At 52.9% G+C, this 16120-nt stretch overlaps 1 protein-coding gene across 1 annotated transcript in view; it reads left to right on the top strand.

The window, feature by feature from the left end:
- Nucleotides 1-16120, top strand: part of IGDCC3 (immunoglobulin superfamily DCC subclass member 3) — a 105607-nt gene that overhangs the window by 47382 nt on the left and 42105 nt on the right. The window contains exon 3 of the mRNA XM_054836624.1: nucleotides 14479-14623. Coding sequence (XP_054692599.1) covers nucleotides 14479-14623 — 145 coding nt within the window. The remainder of the gene's footprint in view (nucleotides 1-14478; nucleotides 14624-16120) is intronic.

Below are 16120 nucleotides of genomic sequence, written 5' to 3'. Positions count from 1 at the left end.
AAGGGGCTGGAGCTGGACATCGTGAACTCAACGAGGTGCTCAGCCAACCCTTTGCTCCAGCAGGACAGCACTGAATTTTCCCTTGTAATTCAGTGCCAGGCTCTGGCACCCTTATTCTGTACCATCGTGCTTAGAGAGATCAGGTCTACGTGGCAGTAAAGGTTCCTCTGGGACGATGAGTCCTCTGGGGTCCACCCTGCCAAAATCAGCGGGGTTGCTCCTGGGGAGAGGTCCTGCCGTCAAACCTGGCCCCGAGCGCTCGTATCGACATCTTCATCCCCTTCCCCGCGTATACCCCACGCGCAGTCATTTCCCAGCCGCTCTGCTCCCATACGGCGTTACAGGCTCGTTAGGTGATGAGGCTGGGTTTGAGAGCCGCGTCTCGGGCAGGCGACATTCCTCCGGGCTGTCCCCGCTGCTGCAGAATTTGCATCTGGCCGGCTGGAGCTGCGAGCGGTTGGTGAAAAGGGCTGCGCTTCCACATCCCCTCGCCGACAATCCGTCTTGCAAACGAGCAAGGGCGGCTCGCGTCCGCCTTGGCCCCACTTAATACGATGGCCGGGCCGTATCTCCGGGCTGGCGTGGGGTTCGTGGCACGCTGCAACCGGCTTACGCCGCTCTCTTTGCCGCCGTTCACCAGCCAACTTTCTCGCGAGCGGGCCGCGCATCTGCATTAATTTAGGCGGCTTAATGCGGGGAGCTCGTCAGCTTGATTTCCCCCGTGGCTCTGGGAGTCAGCTGGGGTGCCGGGGCCTCCCATTAGCGGTCCAGCCCGGTGCCAGATGGTGGGTGATGGCTTGCGGAGGCTCCGGAGCTGACATGCCCCATTGTGCGAGAACACAAAAGCGAGCCGGGCTGGATTTCCCCTCCACCCACCCCGCTTCTGCTTTCCTTTTCCTTCGGCACTGTCACCCTCACAGCTAATTCCCGGAGCTCTCCTTATTTATTTATTTCATTTCATGGCGAGGAGGGCCGTGAAGTTGCTGGTGATGTTTCCCGTGCGGATGCTCCTGCCTTGTCCCACGCGAGTACCTTACGGACTTTGCTATTTCCCATCTTTTATTCCCCGCCTGAATGTGCCCGTGGGGTGCGCAGTCCTGTGTGCGTGCGCACCCCCACGAAATCTCTTCTTGGACAATTTGGTCACATAAACGAGTTATTAGGGTACCGTAGTGGGTCTCCTGGGGAGTCATTATGTCCCACAAGGATTTGTTAAGATAGATTTAATCACTGTCCTGAATACTTTGGATGTCCCAGCAGTTTTTCAGGTCTCTAAAAGTCTGTTCTACAATTATGTATTTGTTACTGAGTTTTCATCTCTTTTTTTAATACCAGAGAGGTGCCTGTTTTGGGGTGCCAGTGTTTTTTTCTGATGAAGATGCACATTTCAGGAGAGAGGACCACTTCCCCAGGCTCGGTGCAGGAGGGGCTGAGCATCCCCGCGGAGGCCCCCTGAAGATCAGCTTTAGCTCTGATTTCCCCAGTGTGCTGCAAACACCGGGGCAAAGCTCAAGTTCAGAGCTTAAAGTCAATAAAAATGCCCCCTGCCCCCTCTGCAACCCCACCGTTCAGGCACAGCGTTTGACCCCTGCCTGCTCTCTAAATCCCGCATCACTTTTGTGATGCTGCCGTTCCTCGACGTTTAGCATCGCTCCAGCCCAGGCAGGTTTCCACACTCGCGTGCGCATCCCAAACCCTTAAGAAACCTTAATTAAAATGAAATTTCATGATGGTACAGGGAGCTTAGGTGGCTAGATATTGTTAGCTCTAGCATCTGGATGGGAACGTGGCTGGGGAGCGAATGGGGACAGCAAGGGCACGAGCAGGGATGGGGATGGAGGGGTCCCAGGTGAGATAGCCCTCTCCCATGGGTGCACCCAGCCGGCAAAGCCGGGGAGGAACATGCAGAAGGAACATGGCCACATCCCTCCTCTGCGTCATTGCTGGGCAATTGCAGGATTGTATGGCTCTCCCATCACTGAGAGCCTTTGAAGGCAAATATTGATATTTAAATTTGGATTGCATGGCTCCTTGAGTGTCCAGCCTTTCTTCTAGCTCTCCTGCCTTTGGCAGAAGCTGCGGGTGCCGAGCCCTTCTCCAGGCTGGGCATCGGGCGCTGGGTTTCTTATCAAGGTCTCCTCTTGTCTTTTGTCCATGACATTGAATTTTGCTGCCAGGGGTTGTTTGGAAGCACGGCTGCGGAGTGATGGAGGGCGTAAGGGGCTCGGTGTATCTGCAGAGGGTTTATCTGATGGTTGCCGCAAGCCCGCAGGAGAATCTGCGTCTCCTTGTCAGAGGACCGCTGCTCGGGGGGTCTGCCAGCCTGCCCACTCCAACCCGCCACGTTTGTGCTTCTTCGCGTGTTTGCTCATCCTGAAACTCATTTGGCTAAAATATCTGCAGATTCCAGAGTAGGAAATAACACAGGGTCTTCCCATCTCTCCCCCTCCCACCAGCCCCTCTGTGTAGCCCTGCAAGCTAATAGTTATCCCACCCGGGAGCACCCCTCGGGAATTACGCTCTTCAAAGGCTTCCCGAGCATCACTGCCCACGCCTCGTGGTACCCAGGGCCTCTCGTTGTACCCTATTCCCATCTTCTAAATGGTACCAAAGGTCTTTGAGAAGAGGAGAGACACCACCTGAGGCTACCGGTGTTTGTCTAATCTACAAGCAAAAAGCAAAAAAATATACCTGAATACCTTAGCAAAGTGTTCAAAGCTGAAATTTTGTTTTGCTTGGCTGCTCGTTTTAAAAATTCCCTGTAGAAAGGCGTTGGTTATTTCTCCTTGCAGTGATAGATGCATATGCAAAATACTGTATTTGGTTATGACACAGGATGGATCCCTGGTGCGTCGCTGTCCCGTAGGCACGGTGATGTTGTCTTTCTACCGTATAGAAACCCGCTGTTGTAAACCACCCTATGCGCAGAAAACGCGCCCGGCGAGCACAGCCCTAGATGGTGTGGCTGTACCGCAGAGCCGTGGGACGGCCTCGCAGGAAATCAGCGCATCTCCCCTTTCGGTCAGCTTGCTCCCTTGGTGTGACGCTCTGGGACGTTCCGGTGCTGGTGCTGATCTCGCAGGCGGTGGTGTCCCACCGGCCACGGCTCGGTGCCGGTAAGGATGCGCTGAGCCGGGAGCGGCACAGCAGGGCGGTGGGAGCGTTGCCTCCTTGACCCGCCACTCTTCTCCTGCCACCTCTTTTCGACGAGCCCTGGCAGGTAACGAGTTTAATTTGATAAACTGGGCCCGGGGTGAGGTGTCGCTGTGAGTTTGGGAGATAAGCCTCCCTGCTTCTTATCAACCAGAAGCCAGTCCTCCCTGGAGAGTTGTGTTTTCTGGAATGCGGCCGTGCTCCTCGGCTTTGGTGATGGTCTGGTGATAGCGAGGAAGATAAAGACGGTGAGGAAGATGAAGATGGTGAGATTCGTGGTTTGTAACTCTGCCATCACTTCTTTCCTCTGTGTGACCATCCGCCCCATCCGTCTTAACTGTCCTCCTGTGTCCTCGCTTGTGTTTGTCCATCCGCGTGTTTCGGGAGGGCGATGTGTCTCCCGGTGGCATTTAGGGCGCTGTGGGGCGCGCGGGGAGGAGGCAGGACTTGCTGGGGGTGCAGAGGTGCTTTCAGATGGCGCGGCTGCTTCACGTGAGCCTGGCATGAAATGTAAGCTCTCACCTTGTCCTGGGACCCAGGACCCATGTTACCACCCGTGCCGCATCATACGCGCGCACGCACGCGTACGCGCGCTGCTCTGTATGTGCCGACAAGCGATGCTGGGCTACGACCCCAAGCACACCCGTCCCAGCAGAGGCACAGGAAAGGAGTTAACACTCGCTGGCTCGTGCGCAGAAATACAATCCCCGTCTCCTCCAAGCTCCCGGAGAGAGAAATCGGTGAAAACATCAAACCGCACGTCCCGTACAGCAGGGCCGATGCGCCGGAGCGATGAACTTTCTCTTTGACGTGGGAACAGTTTGGCTAGCAGCCAGGAGCGGCAGCCGCGAACGGAAAGGGGAGACTTCCACAGATAAGCTATTTTCAGCCAACGGGGCTTCTCTCCGCAAAATAAATAGAAAAAGGACGAGCTCTGCGTCTGCGGTCATGTGTCCCGCTTTCGTGGATTTGGCCTATTTTCTGAAGAATGGCTGTAATTCAGCTTGAATTTCCCCTGGATCGCTGCCAGCAAAATAGGAAGCTGTTGCTATTGCCGAGGAGCGAACAGGAATTTATATATGTAACTCCGCCGCGGGGATGAGATGACAGCTAACGGCTTAGCCGCTGCTAGGAGGAAAAGCAGAGCTTGGAGGAAGCTGGATTTTCTCAGTATCACGGCAGTTCGGTCCTTTCTACGTCTCTGATATCATCACCTTCAATCCGGATCAGGCAACATCACAGCACAGTATCTCTGTGCTCAGCGCCAAGGGATGGGAGCGGAGGAGCACTCAGCGTTTTGGAAAATCACCTGCATTCGAGTGAAACCCAGAGTTAAAATGAACAGAAAGGAGCTTTGGAGCAGTCCTGTGTAATGCTAACTCTGTGTGCTCTTCGTCTGCGCTCGGGCCCTTCGGCCTCTCCTCTCTCCTCCCCACGTGCACGGCGGATGCCGAGTGTTTCCCCTGTGCGGCGGCTGCTCTGCGTCACGCGGTGGAAACCCAGCCTCTCCTGATTGTTCTTCTCTTTGAATAACTTCTTCAGTCAACGCATGCACCGTTTCCACCTCTGTTTCTTTCCTTAAGAAAGAAGGGGGCAGTTTATCGTGCTCGACGCAGAGTATGGACGTGGTGAAAGACATGCTGTTCTGAAGGAGATGAAGTTAATTTCCACAGGACAGAGACACCATTGTTCGGATTACTCCCTCTCGAAGGCAGGACAGCCGCCTTGCTCCTGTGCTGTAGCTGCCTTGGGTCTGCAGGGAGCCTTTCCCTTCTGGCTTTGCGCAGCTCTTCCCCCTGGCCGGACCCCGCGTTGCTGGGAGGTTTGCAAGTTTTATGTTTTAGAGCCTGAGGGATACAGCTGGGACTCAAACCTGCCGTCCTGTCTAACGGGGCGCTGCAGAGAGATGCGTCTAGGTACCACGGAGTCCGTCGCGTCCGACTGCCCGCTCCTTAATGAAAGCCTGAGCCTCTCTCCGCACTGCGCTTGGGTTTTTGCCGAGCGCCAAGAGATGCTTCGTTGCGTGAACCCGCAGCACCTCGGACCACCGGATTTGATAAAAAGATGCAGGGCATCGTCTTGGAGGCAGTCCCACCTCCTCCGGGCACTCATCCAGCCGCTGCCCAGGGGAATTATCTCGGTCCGTACGGCAGGCACCACGTGCACAGGCAGAAGGCTGTAGCTCCGTACTCCGTTTTCTATGGACTTGGTCGTCCCAGCTGTGCAGGAGCAGCGTGACGGCCGCGGCTCAGCAGCACCGAGCGCTTGCTGAGCTCCCTTGCCCGGGCAAAACTCCCACCGCGGTGGGGCTGACCCCGCCGCAGCAGAAGGGAAAATGAAGAGTGAATTACCGGCGCTGGTGCTGTTTGCTGTCGGCCCGATAAAAATGGCACCTTGCCCGAGTCTTCTATAAATCACAGGTTCCATTCGGAAAGGAGTTTTCTGTGATAATTAACGAGCCAGTATAAAGACATTAAATGGAGAATGTGTGGTGATAGAAAGGCTTGTCATTCACTGAGCCATCTTCCCCCATGTGAATAACCACGAGGGAACAAAGGCCAAACTCCTTATAGACTGAAGTGCACTATCTCTGATAGCTGGGAATGAAGTAATTCTCTGAAAATAACAAAGGCGCAGTGAAATACATTAGTAAACTAATTACAAGAGAGCTGGTAAAACCAGATGCTGAAAATTTAAAGCTATTATTGGAATGATTGCTAGCAGAAAAATGGGGGCTGACAACAAAAAATTAAAAAATGCATCTCATTTAAAATTCATTAGCCTGTAAATCAGGACAGCTCCCTGTCTTGAAGCGGGGCTGATGGCATTTCCGTGGGCACTCACGATGAAAAGCTTCCTTTCCTTCACCTTTCCGGATTCCACCGTTGCCTCCAGAGATGCCGAAACAATGCGTGTGCTCGTTGGCGAGCACAAAAAATCTGGGATGGCTGCTGGCTTTGCAGAGCCGGAGGTCTGAGCAGGGATGTTTCTGCCTAGAGGTGTTGCAAGGGCTGCAGGATAACGCCTCGCGCTGGGATGGCTCGTTGCCTCTCCAAGCTGATAAAAAGCAGGATTGCTCATCCACGCTCGATATCGGAAGCGGTTGGCTGCAAACAAAGTGGTCCAGGGCCAAAACCGGCTGCCGGGAGCTTCCTCTTGCACCATCTCCATCAATATTTGGGAGAGGGATGGAAAACATTCTTATTGTGCAACAAATCAAAATGGTAACTATGTAATTTGTCTTAATTGTGTGTGTCAGAGTAGGAAAAACACGAGGACCTCCGGATGGGAATCTGGCAGGAAGAGACCTGCCTGCTGGCAGCGTGCTGCACGCTTTGCTTTGCCCTGGCCGAGCCAGCCTCTCCCAGAGGCTTGCGGGACATCTTGCCTTTCATTTTCTCATTATTTCGGGGGTCTGCAGGGGCACTCGAGTAGGATAATTCATAGGTATTTTGCAAAGAACAAACACGCGCTTCGGAGGGAAGCCCGGGAGGCGGCGAGGTCCTGAAGAAGCCGTTGCCCGAAGCGGGGTGCGCTGTGGATGCAACAGGAGGGAGCATCTTCTTGGGATGCTGGAGGGGAGCTCTGCTTTGGGGTGGGGGACCCTCGTGTGGTGCCGGGGTGTCCCCCACTCAAGAAGTCACCCCGCAGAAATGCAGGAGCCCTTCGCGGTGACTGGTACCGCTGGGAGGTGTGACGGCAGCCAGTGTTGCCCGGCCAGCATCACCCTCGGTGCCGGAGCACTGTAACGATGACGGATAACGTCCTCCTGCACTGCAGAATCGCTAGCCCCATATGCGGTCCGCCCAAGCAAATTAAGAGTTGTTTATGACATTTAATACTCCCCCTTCCCTCCAGCGGCAGGGCGGCAGGACCACAGGTTTGGCTTCGCAAATGGTCGCCTCAGGATACACTAAACGCTGTCATGAGCCAGAGAGCAATTTCGTCTTGAAAAATTACTGCAATAGCGCTCCCTGATAAAGGTCTCTCCCAGCGATGCCTCCCTCTCTGCCAGAAACAACTTCTCTCCCTGAAACCAATTTGAGAGTGCTAAAAGGGCTGTTTATTAGTCGATTCCCCTGCAAAACAAGAGGGTGCCGGAAGATGAATAACCACCTTGGGCCGTCTGCCGTGCTGCTCTGCGTAGCAGGTAACGTGATGGTATTCTGCCGCGTACTCCGAACAAGGAGGGAAGTGAGAAATTGGGTCTGGGAGATGGCCAAGATGCATCTCTTGAAGTGACTTCTGAGGAGCAGCGTCGCCTCGTGGGTAGAGCGTGCCATTGGTACTCGAGGGATGATGCTGGATTTGGGTTGTGACCGTGAGCGTCACTTTACGTCCCCTGTGCCTGACCGGTATGTTTATAGGAAAGGTTTGAGGATGCTCAGGCAGCACTGGTTGCTCGCCGGGCTTCCGAGAGGGCGTTTGTGCTGATGCACCGGCACTTGCTGCTCCTTATGTCCAGGCTGGGATGATTTCTGGCTGCAGCCGCGTTCCAGGAGGTCTTGGGTCTGAGCAGGCAGCGTTTGGGCGGTTGCCGCTGCCCGAGGGAGAGCGTGGCGAAGGCCAGCAGCTTTCAGGGGATTCCTCTGGCACGGGCAGCTCTCTGTCCTGCCGAGTCAAGGGAGCGAGGGTGGTGGGGTGTCGGGTGGTGGGGATGCTCCCTGGCATGCTGTACTGGGACGCTATGGGCACAGCATCTCTCCGGAGGGATGGCGCTTTGTGAGCCGTATAAAAATTGCGAGATATTTCAGTTTAAAACAGCCCTGGGGGTGTGTGGGCCCCGTTCATTTCCATGCGTGGTGCAGAGACTGCACGTATCCGGACAAAAACCTTTCCCACTCACGGGAGAGTACCCCTGCATCAACAATTGATGGTGTTGTAGTTATTTTTCCAATAAGCGAGCTATAATCAATACCATAAATCTACTAAACGTTCTTTAGGATTGGGAGACCGACTTGGAGGCACGTGTGATTGTGCGGGATGTGCTGGCGGTGGGGAGCGCGTCCAAGGGAGCCTCAGGAAGAGGAGCAGAGCTGCCGCACGGGCGTTTGAAGGTTTTCCAGGTGCCACGATAAAGTCCCTCCAGGGACCTTTGCAGGAACGACCCATCCTTCTCCTCCCAGCGCTGGTCCTTTGCTTCTGCAGGGCAGGGGGAGCAACCAGGGACCCCCGGGCATGTTGCCTCTGACCCCGTTCCTCCCGCGGTCTGCGCGCAGTGGGGATGTGCTCGTTACCTTCCGAGGATATTTATCAGCCCCAGTAGGGCGCTCTGCTTTTTTCCACTCGCTTCTCAAAGCACCAAAACAAACAATAAATCACGGGGCGGTAGAATCCATCGGCACCGCTCGTTGCAGTGCGGCGGGGATGTGACCTGAGCTGGATTTGGCTCGCAGTCATTTCACGTGTTATGCAAAAAATTGAGAAGCATTAGTTCCAGCTCAGGCAGCAATTTGCTTCCTGGTGGACTGGAGTCATGAAGCGGCAGATTGTTCTTTCCCCTCCTCTCGTAAAATCTCTGTTGCATGTTCCCTCCCGTGGGCAGCTGCTGTGTCCCACCACAAGGCGTTAGCTCCGTTGTCTCCCTTTCATCCCCATCCCAGGGACTTAGGGCAGCGGAAAAAAACCAGATCAGATGGAGACATTGTTCCTCAACCAGAGAAGTCCATCTGATGGGGTGTCTTCTCAGTCTCGTTTAAATTATTTCACTCAGCTTTGATTGAGTGTGGTAACAACGGAGACACGAGGATGCGAAATGCAGAGAGCGGAGAGCCCGGAGCATCCTCCGTCCCTGCTCTGAGCAGTTGTATCAGCTCGGGGGTAGGGGAGGAAACAACAGCCAAAGCAAAAGAGCAATAAGCGTTTGTTTGCAAATATTGCAAACAGAAAGGGTGCAGGACCGACCCTCTTTCCCTCTGCGTCTGCCCAGCACGGAGTGAGATGGGGCTTCCTCGCTCTCTCATCTCACTGTGGATTTTGGTTCCTCTTAAATGAGCTGCATTCCTCCAAAATGTCTTCCCTGCTTCAAACCCTCCAGAGTCTTGCAGCCCGTTTTCTTTTGAGATCTGAGGCCCAACGCGGACAATAGAGATTTGGGATTTTCACCCCTGTGATTAGTGGGCAGGGGCAGAGGGGATTTTCCTCTGTGCTGGGAGAGGCACGGCTGGTCTTTAATATTTCCCTCCCTTTCCAAAGCCGAGAGAAAGGCGATTTTTCTTCCCTTCAGATGTGAGCAAAGGCCCCCGCTCCTGCTACTCCTGGAGAATTAAATAGATAAATGGGCGGCGCTGTTGTTCACGCTTCACTATGCACAAAGCAACTTGCATTCAAAATTGGGCTGATGGCAGTTCGGCAACAACCGCGCACAATAGCATCATTAGACACGCAGGGCCGGCTCGCAGGCGCAGAGGCTGCTCTGCAGCTGGAGTAGCCACCGGGCTACTGTGACGTGGGCTTTTTTAATCTTTATAAAAATGCATCTTAAAAAAAAAAATAATAATAAAAATTGGAGAGAGAGAAGATAGAGTGTCTTTTTCTTAAAGACTTGGGAAAGCGTCCCTGTTTGACAGCAGGGGGAAGAGAGGAGAGGATGGGATTTGTGGTGTCCGTACGCCCCCCCATCTTTTGTGCTGGCTCTTTCTTGCAAGCGAATCCTCCATTTCCAGAGCGCGGAGTGGAGCAAATAAGGGACCTGTGTTTGCGAAGCCTTCTCCTGCCGACTTCCTTGAAAATATTCCCTGGCAGGTTGCTAACTTAATGGTGAAGGTCTCCTAAGTCACGAGGGAACGGAAGCAGTTGTGACGCCTCTGCTTGCTTTGGGGTAGGGAAGGTGTTTGGGAAGGACTTGAGATGCCAAGGAGGATGGGCGCGTACCGAATCTCACAGCTACGGAGGGTTGGTCCTGCTGGAGCTGTCAGTCTGGTTTGAGAAGGGTTCAGGGCTGGGTTTGATTGGCATCGTGGTCATTGCATTTTAAAACCGCCCCTGACTTCTGCTGACCCGGAGGGAAATTCCATTTTATTAGTAAGTTGGAAATTCAGTATGAAAATCAGCAGCTGTCGCCAGCGTCAGGACAGAGCCACTCGTGGAAGGGGTCGGCTCTGCCCATGGCTTCTTCTCTCACACCGGGCAAACCATTTGCCTCCTGGGCTTCACCTTCATCAGTGGTGATGGAGCTAACGAAGCTTGCCCTCCTTGGCAGGAGCGTCTGGGAGCCCAGGCATGTCCCCGTTACACTCCTGTTCCTTGTACCGTGTTAACTTTGAGGCATTTTACCCACGTGCCTCCGATGGAAGAGGTCTGAATTTAACAGGTTGGTGCCAGAAACATAGAGAAAAGGTCTTTGCTTGCGGGCTGCCTGGTGTCAGTGAGTATTTGGGGGTGCTCAGCTCCTCCCCAGCATCCTCCCGTGTCAGAGCCAACCTGGCCGTCTGTTTGCCCGTAAGTAATTTAAAAGCCAAAAGCAATGTGATTGCAGGGCTAGCTGGGCTTCCCAAATACTCTCCTAACACCAGGCTTGGCACTGAACCTTTCAAGTCTTCTTCCTCCCCTTGTGCCAGCAGCTGATAATAATATTTGCCTTTTAATGATTCTAACAGGCCTGGGATTTGCTTTGACATACCAAGTTCATGTTTTCTTTTTCTATATCAAATCTAGGTCAATCTCCAGCTTAGCACTAATGCTATACTGAGTAAAAAAGGATTGGCCACTAATGGTTTCAATTTAGTTTCTCATGGAGTAAAGAGAATTTAATTCGATACCTATTTTCATTTTTATTCCATCGACCTTTCTATGGGGCCTGTTAGGATGGAGAGAGTGTGCTTCGATTAGAGGAGACCCAGCAAATGCATTTACCAGAACAAATCCTCTGTGGATATGGATGAGGATAAGCGTTGCTGCTCACCTGCAGTAGGTCCATAGGACATGCCTTCGGGAACTGCATCCTGGTGAGGGCTAGGTGATGGGAGATCCTGAGATGGGCTTCTCTTCAGGGAAGAGCCTCACCTGTGATCCAAGCTCATCCTAGTTGAGGTCTTCCATGATACCATACGGGGGAAGAAGAGGTGAAGAGTAACTCCTCTCCCTCGTGCATTAGTGTGGCTGTAGACAACTCAGCTTGACTCTAGCCTTGGCCAACGTCTTTGGGAGAAGGTGCACCCATGCCTGCAGCGTGGGAGGGCTGCTAGGACCATTCCCCATCTGCTGTGAGCCCATTTTATTCCGTCTTTCCCTGCCCTGTGCTGCTCTGTGTGTACCATGGCCAAAATCCAGGTGTGATGGTAGCAGAAGCTCTGAGACACCGTGTCGTGGAGCATCAACGAGCGTGCGCGTGATTTGGGTCTGATTTCATGGCTTGATGACTACCCTACGCACACGGTGTGTGCGGACGGCACCATGCTACACGTGGAGATGGCAGAGGGAAGTTTAGTGGGAACAGGGTGACGCTCACCCTGTCCGATGACAGTCAGAAGGGGCCTGGGGCAGCACCAGTTCCTCCGTTGGCATGCGGATGCTGCACTGCTGGCTGACAGAGTCTGCAGGCAGATGGATTAGAGGGTGCCTCCCCTCTTAGGAGCTCGCGGGTGAATATTGTGATTGCATGTATTTATTTTTAAAATGATTATAGCCATTAGCATAGAAATGAGATGCAGCTCCCTGGCTGCTGGCCAACCCCACCGGGGCTGCTGTACAGCTCTTCTCCATGGCGGCTGAAACAATAGCGCCCGGCTGATAACGGGGGTCCCGGCGTTCGCCGCTGAAAGACAAGTGACAAATAGGAGCAAGCTCTCCTCTGTATGAGTTTGTTACAGTCAGTTGGGACGTATATAAAACCCTCACGTGGGTCAGCAGAGACGTAGCCCCTCCGAGCGATGCCCTGTGAAGCAGTTGTGCTCTTATCCCTCTCCTCTCCTTACGCCCAGTGATTTATTTCCAGGCTGAAAACAGCGTCCCAGGTAATCACTCGCGTTCGAGTTTTGTTGCTGTTTTACCGGAGACACTACAAAAGCTTTTGTCTCTGCAACTGTAAATAAACTCGTAAACCTGTGTTAAAAATAGCATTTTGTAGCTCGGTGCATGAATTTTTAATGCATCTTCTGCAAACCAGCTGGTCTTGGCAAGGGTCACAGTGTTTCCTAGGCATTTAACATAAAACTGTGCTTCAAAGCCACATTAGAGGGTCATTGAAAAGTAATATTTTACTTAACATCCTCATAACTGAATTATTTATAACTTCCCATGTTTTATTCATGATAAATATTAATACTAGTGTCTTTAAGAGTAGAGGTTATTGCTGCAGTTTTACCTATAAGAGGTGATATTATTGAAATAAAGGAACGGCAATGAATTCTGTAGCCAGCAGAGCGAAGTCTGTGCCGGGGCTGTTCTCATTCACACCTCCCTCTTCTTATCAACCCTGTCAGCCACCAAAAAACCTCAGCCCTGAGCATCTGTACATTTGAAAGGAATTTTCCTGCAGGCATCTGAGTCTGGGGTTTTTGTGGGTTTGTTTTGGTTTTTTCTTTATTAACGAGCGTTGTGTCATTCTCATTAATTCTTGGATTCATTTCTTGGTGAGAGTTCATAAGCTTTGGTTGCAAGATGCTCGCCCTGGTCTGGACCTCCAAATGGCAGCCTTGAAATATTCTGCAGGCTCCCTTGAGTTCTCCTGCCGTGGGCACCCCCAGACTCCCCGTTTTTTGAAGCATCCCTTGCCACCTTGGAAGGGGAATCACCTGGTGTGGGTGCCCCCCCCGCCTCTGCCTTTGGGCTCCTTCCCACATGGCCGAGTGCTCTTGGCCGCGAGCAGTCTCATTTCAAGGCTAAATCTGTGTGAATTGGGTAAATTGCCATTCCACCGTTGGGGTCCATCCCTTACCAGAGAGGATATTTGCATTAACTTTCATCTTGGGAAAGGGAAATAAAATTTTGCGTGATCTTTCGCCTTGTGCTAGTGCGTTCCCATCCGGCTGGAGCATCGCACAGACACCTCCCGGTCCTGCTCCCGTCGCTGTATCCCGATGTGGGGCTGGCTGCCCATCCCACCCTCACGGCTGCAAAACCTTACGTATTACTTGATCAGCTTAAATCTGCAGTCAGCGGGTTGAGAGCGGTGGTTGCGGGAGCGGTGCGGGTTAATGCAACACATATTTAATGTATGATTGCTAATGGCCATCTCCCATCTGCCTGAGCCCAACTGGAGTTTGCAGATGAATGATTACGCTGCCCTGACACATATGCAGCTTGTTCCTTAGCAGAGGTACATTCATTACACTTGATGCGTGTAAAAGGGGACGAGGCTTTCTCGCCGGGGAGAGGGGTATTATCGGGCTGGGGTGGCAGAGCAGGGGGCTCTCCTGGAGTTTATTTTGTACGATAACGTGAGAGATCTTCCCGCGGATGCGGCACTATAAATGACTCATGAGCTAAATAACGCTGGGATGTTTATTAGCTTCGAGTATGTTTATTGCCGAGTCAACAGGCAGCACCTTCCAATTAATTAATAGTAATAATTACTGTATTATTTATGTAGCTCTAACAGCATGCCAGTCTTTCCGCACAACGGTTACAGCTGTGGCTGTGCTGAAGCAGGCTGGTCTGTATTCATCCTGCGAGGGCACGCTGAGGTTTGTCGTTCGCCATCGGGTGGCCCAACCCCAACAGCCTCGGTGTGCGGAGCTGCTGGGCTCTTGGCAGCTGCTCTTGCTATCGGCTGAAGCCTGTTGCTCCACAGCGCGGGGATGTGACCGGTCCTTCTGCGGTGCTGGAGGGCAGGGTATGCAATGAGCTGGAGCACGTGCCAAACAGAGATGGAAATCGGGGGCTGTGAGTTTTACTGGAGTATCTGGGAGCTCTTTTGGTCAAGGTATTTAAGCAAAATAGTCGAGCCCATGCACGTCAGAAGGATATTTACAGCAGAAAAGACATTAGCAGCAACAGCAAGGATAGGCATCTCTTTTGTGATGTGAGCTTGGATCCCAAACCTGCTGAAGCTGTTGAGAATGACCTCAGATAAGTGCCAGTGCGGTGTCTGTGCATCTCACTACCCCAGTAGATGTTGCTGTGGAGCATGTGGGTCATGGAGCACCATCTCCTGTCGTGGTTGAGTCAATCAGTTCAATGTGCAGAGGCAGAAGTATAGCAAGAACTTGCCACCAGTCTTGTTTCTCCATGCAGGAGGTTAGGCTGCAAACCAGCCTTCTGATCTTGCATTACAATCCCATTTGCTGTCTCTGGGAAATCGGGGTGTCTCTAGCTCATGTGAAGTTGTTGGCAGTGGATCTCTTTTCACGTGTGAATGTTTTTGTCTCTCTTTGTGTCTTCCAGCGATGTCCGACTTCCACATCCACCCTCAGAATGCAGTGGTGGAGGAAGGTGGTGTAGCCAGATTCCAGTGCCAGATCCATGGCTTGCCTGAGCCGGTCATCCTCTGGCAAAAGAACCGCATGCCGGTCAACACAGACAATGAAAGGTAGGACATGTCCAAACCACGTACTGCTGTCCTTTCTCCACGTGGAAGAAAGGTGGCCAGGTTTGCTCTTGCTCTCACAGTTGTGCTAGGACACAACTGATTGGGGCTGAGGGTCTTGGCCAGCGTTCTGCCATGGAAGGCTCTTTCAGTTAATGGTGTGGGTTGTCTGGGCTCCATCTGGCCAAACACCGTGTAGAAATACTGCGTCTCCCAGGAGAGGCAGATAAAGCCTGTTAGTTGATTTTGGAGAGGGCAAGGGCTTGCGTTGACCTTCCCTGATCAGCCCTCCTCCAGGTTTACTTTCCAGCATGAAGAGCCCACCCAGCAGTCGTAGCAGGGCCAGGGTAGCTTTGGCATCCGTCGTCCCTCCATGGCTCTATTTCGCACAAGTCTTTCCGAGCCAGATCCATGACTCAGGGTCTTCCATGTGGGTCCTGCGCTCTTGCAAATGCTGAATTACACTGTGGCTGCTAGACTTCCCTTCCCAGGTGGACTCCCTCATGATGCTTTGTGTGTGGCAGCAGGGAAGCTCTGCAGAGAGCATCCCGCAGCGCCCCGCGCTGTCATTTCCCATGCAACCACCCTGAAGAGAAACCCAAGCTGCCCCCCTTCCCCAGCCTAGACCTGGGACGGCACGTCCTCGCTTCCTGTGTTTGACAGGCTGCTCCCTTCATGTCGGAAACGTCCCTCATCACGGTTTGATCCTCCGAGCGGCGGTGGGGCCCGTCGGAGGACAGGTGGCAGGAAATGCGTGCTCCATGCCAGCAGCCTCCGGCGGTCCCAGCTGTGGCTCGGGAGCCACACAACCGATGGTGGGAGACAATCGGTCGCAGCACACCTCGATCGCGAATTGACATCCGTGCGTTGGGAATAGGCGAAACCAGGAAGCTGTAAATATTTTCCTGAAAGCCCCTATTCTTAAAAATGTCAGTTCGGCAGCAGAACGTGGTTGGGTTCTTTGGAGGCAGGAGAAAACATGAGGGCTGGAACAATGCCTGACCTTTTCAGTGTTACGGTGAACTTACAGTAGAACGACCCAAGAGGCCCAACCCTGCCATGGAAAACTGCAACTGTCAGGTTTTGTTTTTCCTTGTGTTTTTCATCTGAGCTTTTTTTAGCCCAGCACAGGGTTGACGCATTAAACTTGATCTCCTCTGAAGGCTCTTTACTCACACAAGCGCTAAACTGGGGATGTGGTAGAGCGGGGTGACTGGTCCAAGGTGGTATCAGCAGAAGTAAGGGGTGCAGAACTGGGCCTGACGCCTTGTGTGCATCCCAGTGAGATGTTGCAGGACAGGTGAAGTTCCCTTGAAGTCCTTCATGCTTTATTGCCCCTTTCCACTTGAACCCAGAGTCACGAGTGTGGAGATGACCAGACATGTGGCAGGGATTTGAGAGTGACCAGGACTTCTTTTCTGCAAGGCCAAGGAGCCCCAAGGCTGAGGAGCTCCAAGACTGAAGAGCCGGAAGGCTGAGCAGCCCCAAGGCTGAGCAGCC

Source organism: Grus americana, chromosome 10 (genome assembly GCF_028858705.1).
Source record: "Grus americana isolate bGruAme1 chromosome 10, bGruAme1.mat, whole genome shotgun sequence".
NCBI lineage: Eukaryota > Metazoa > Chordata > Aves > Gruiformes > Gruidae > Grus > Grus americana.
This window is presented reverse-complemented; position numbering and strand designations above follow the sequence as displayed.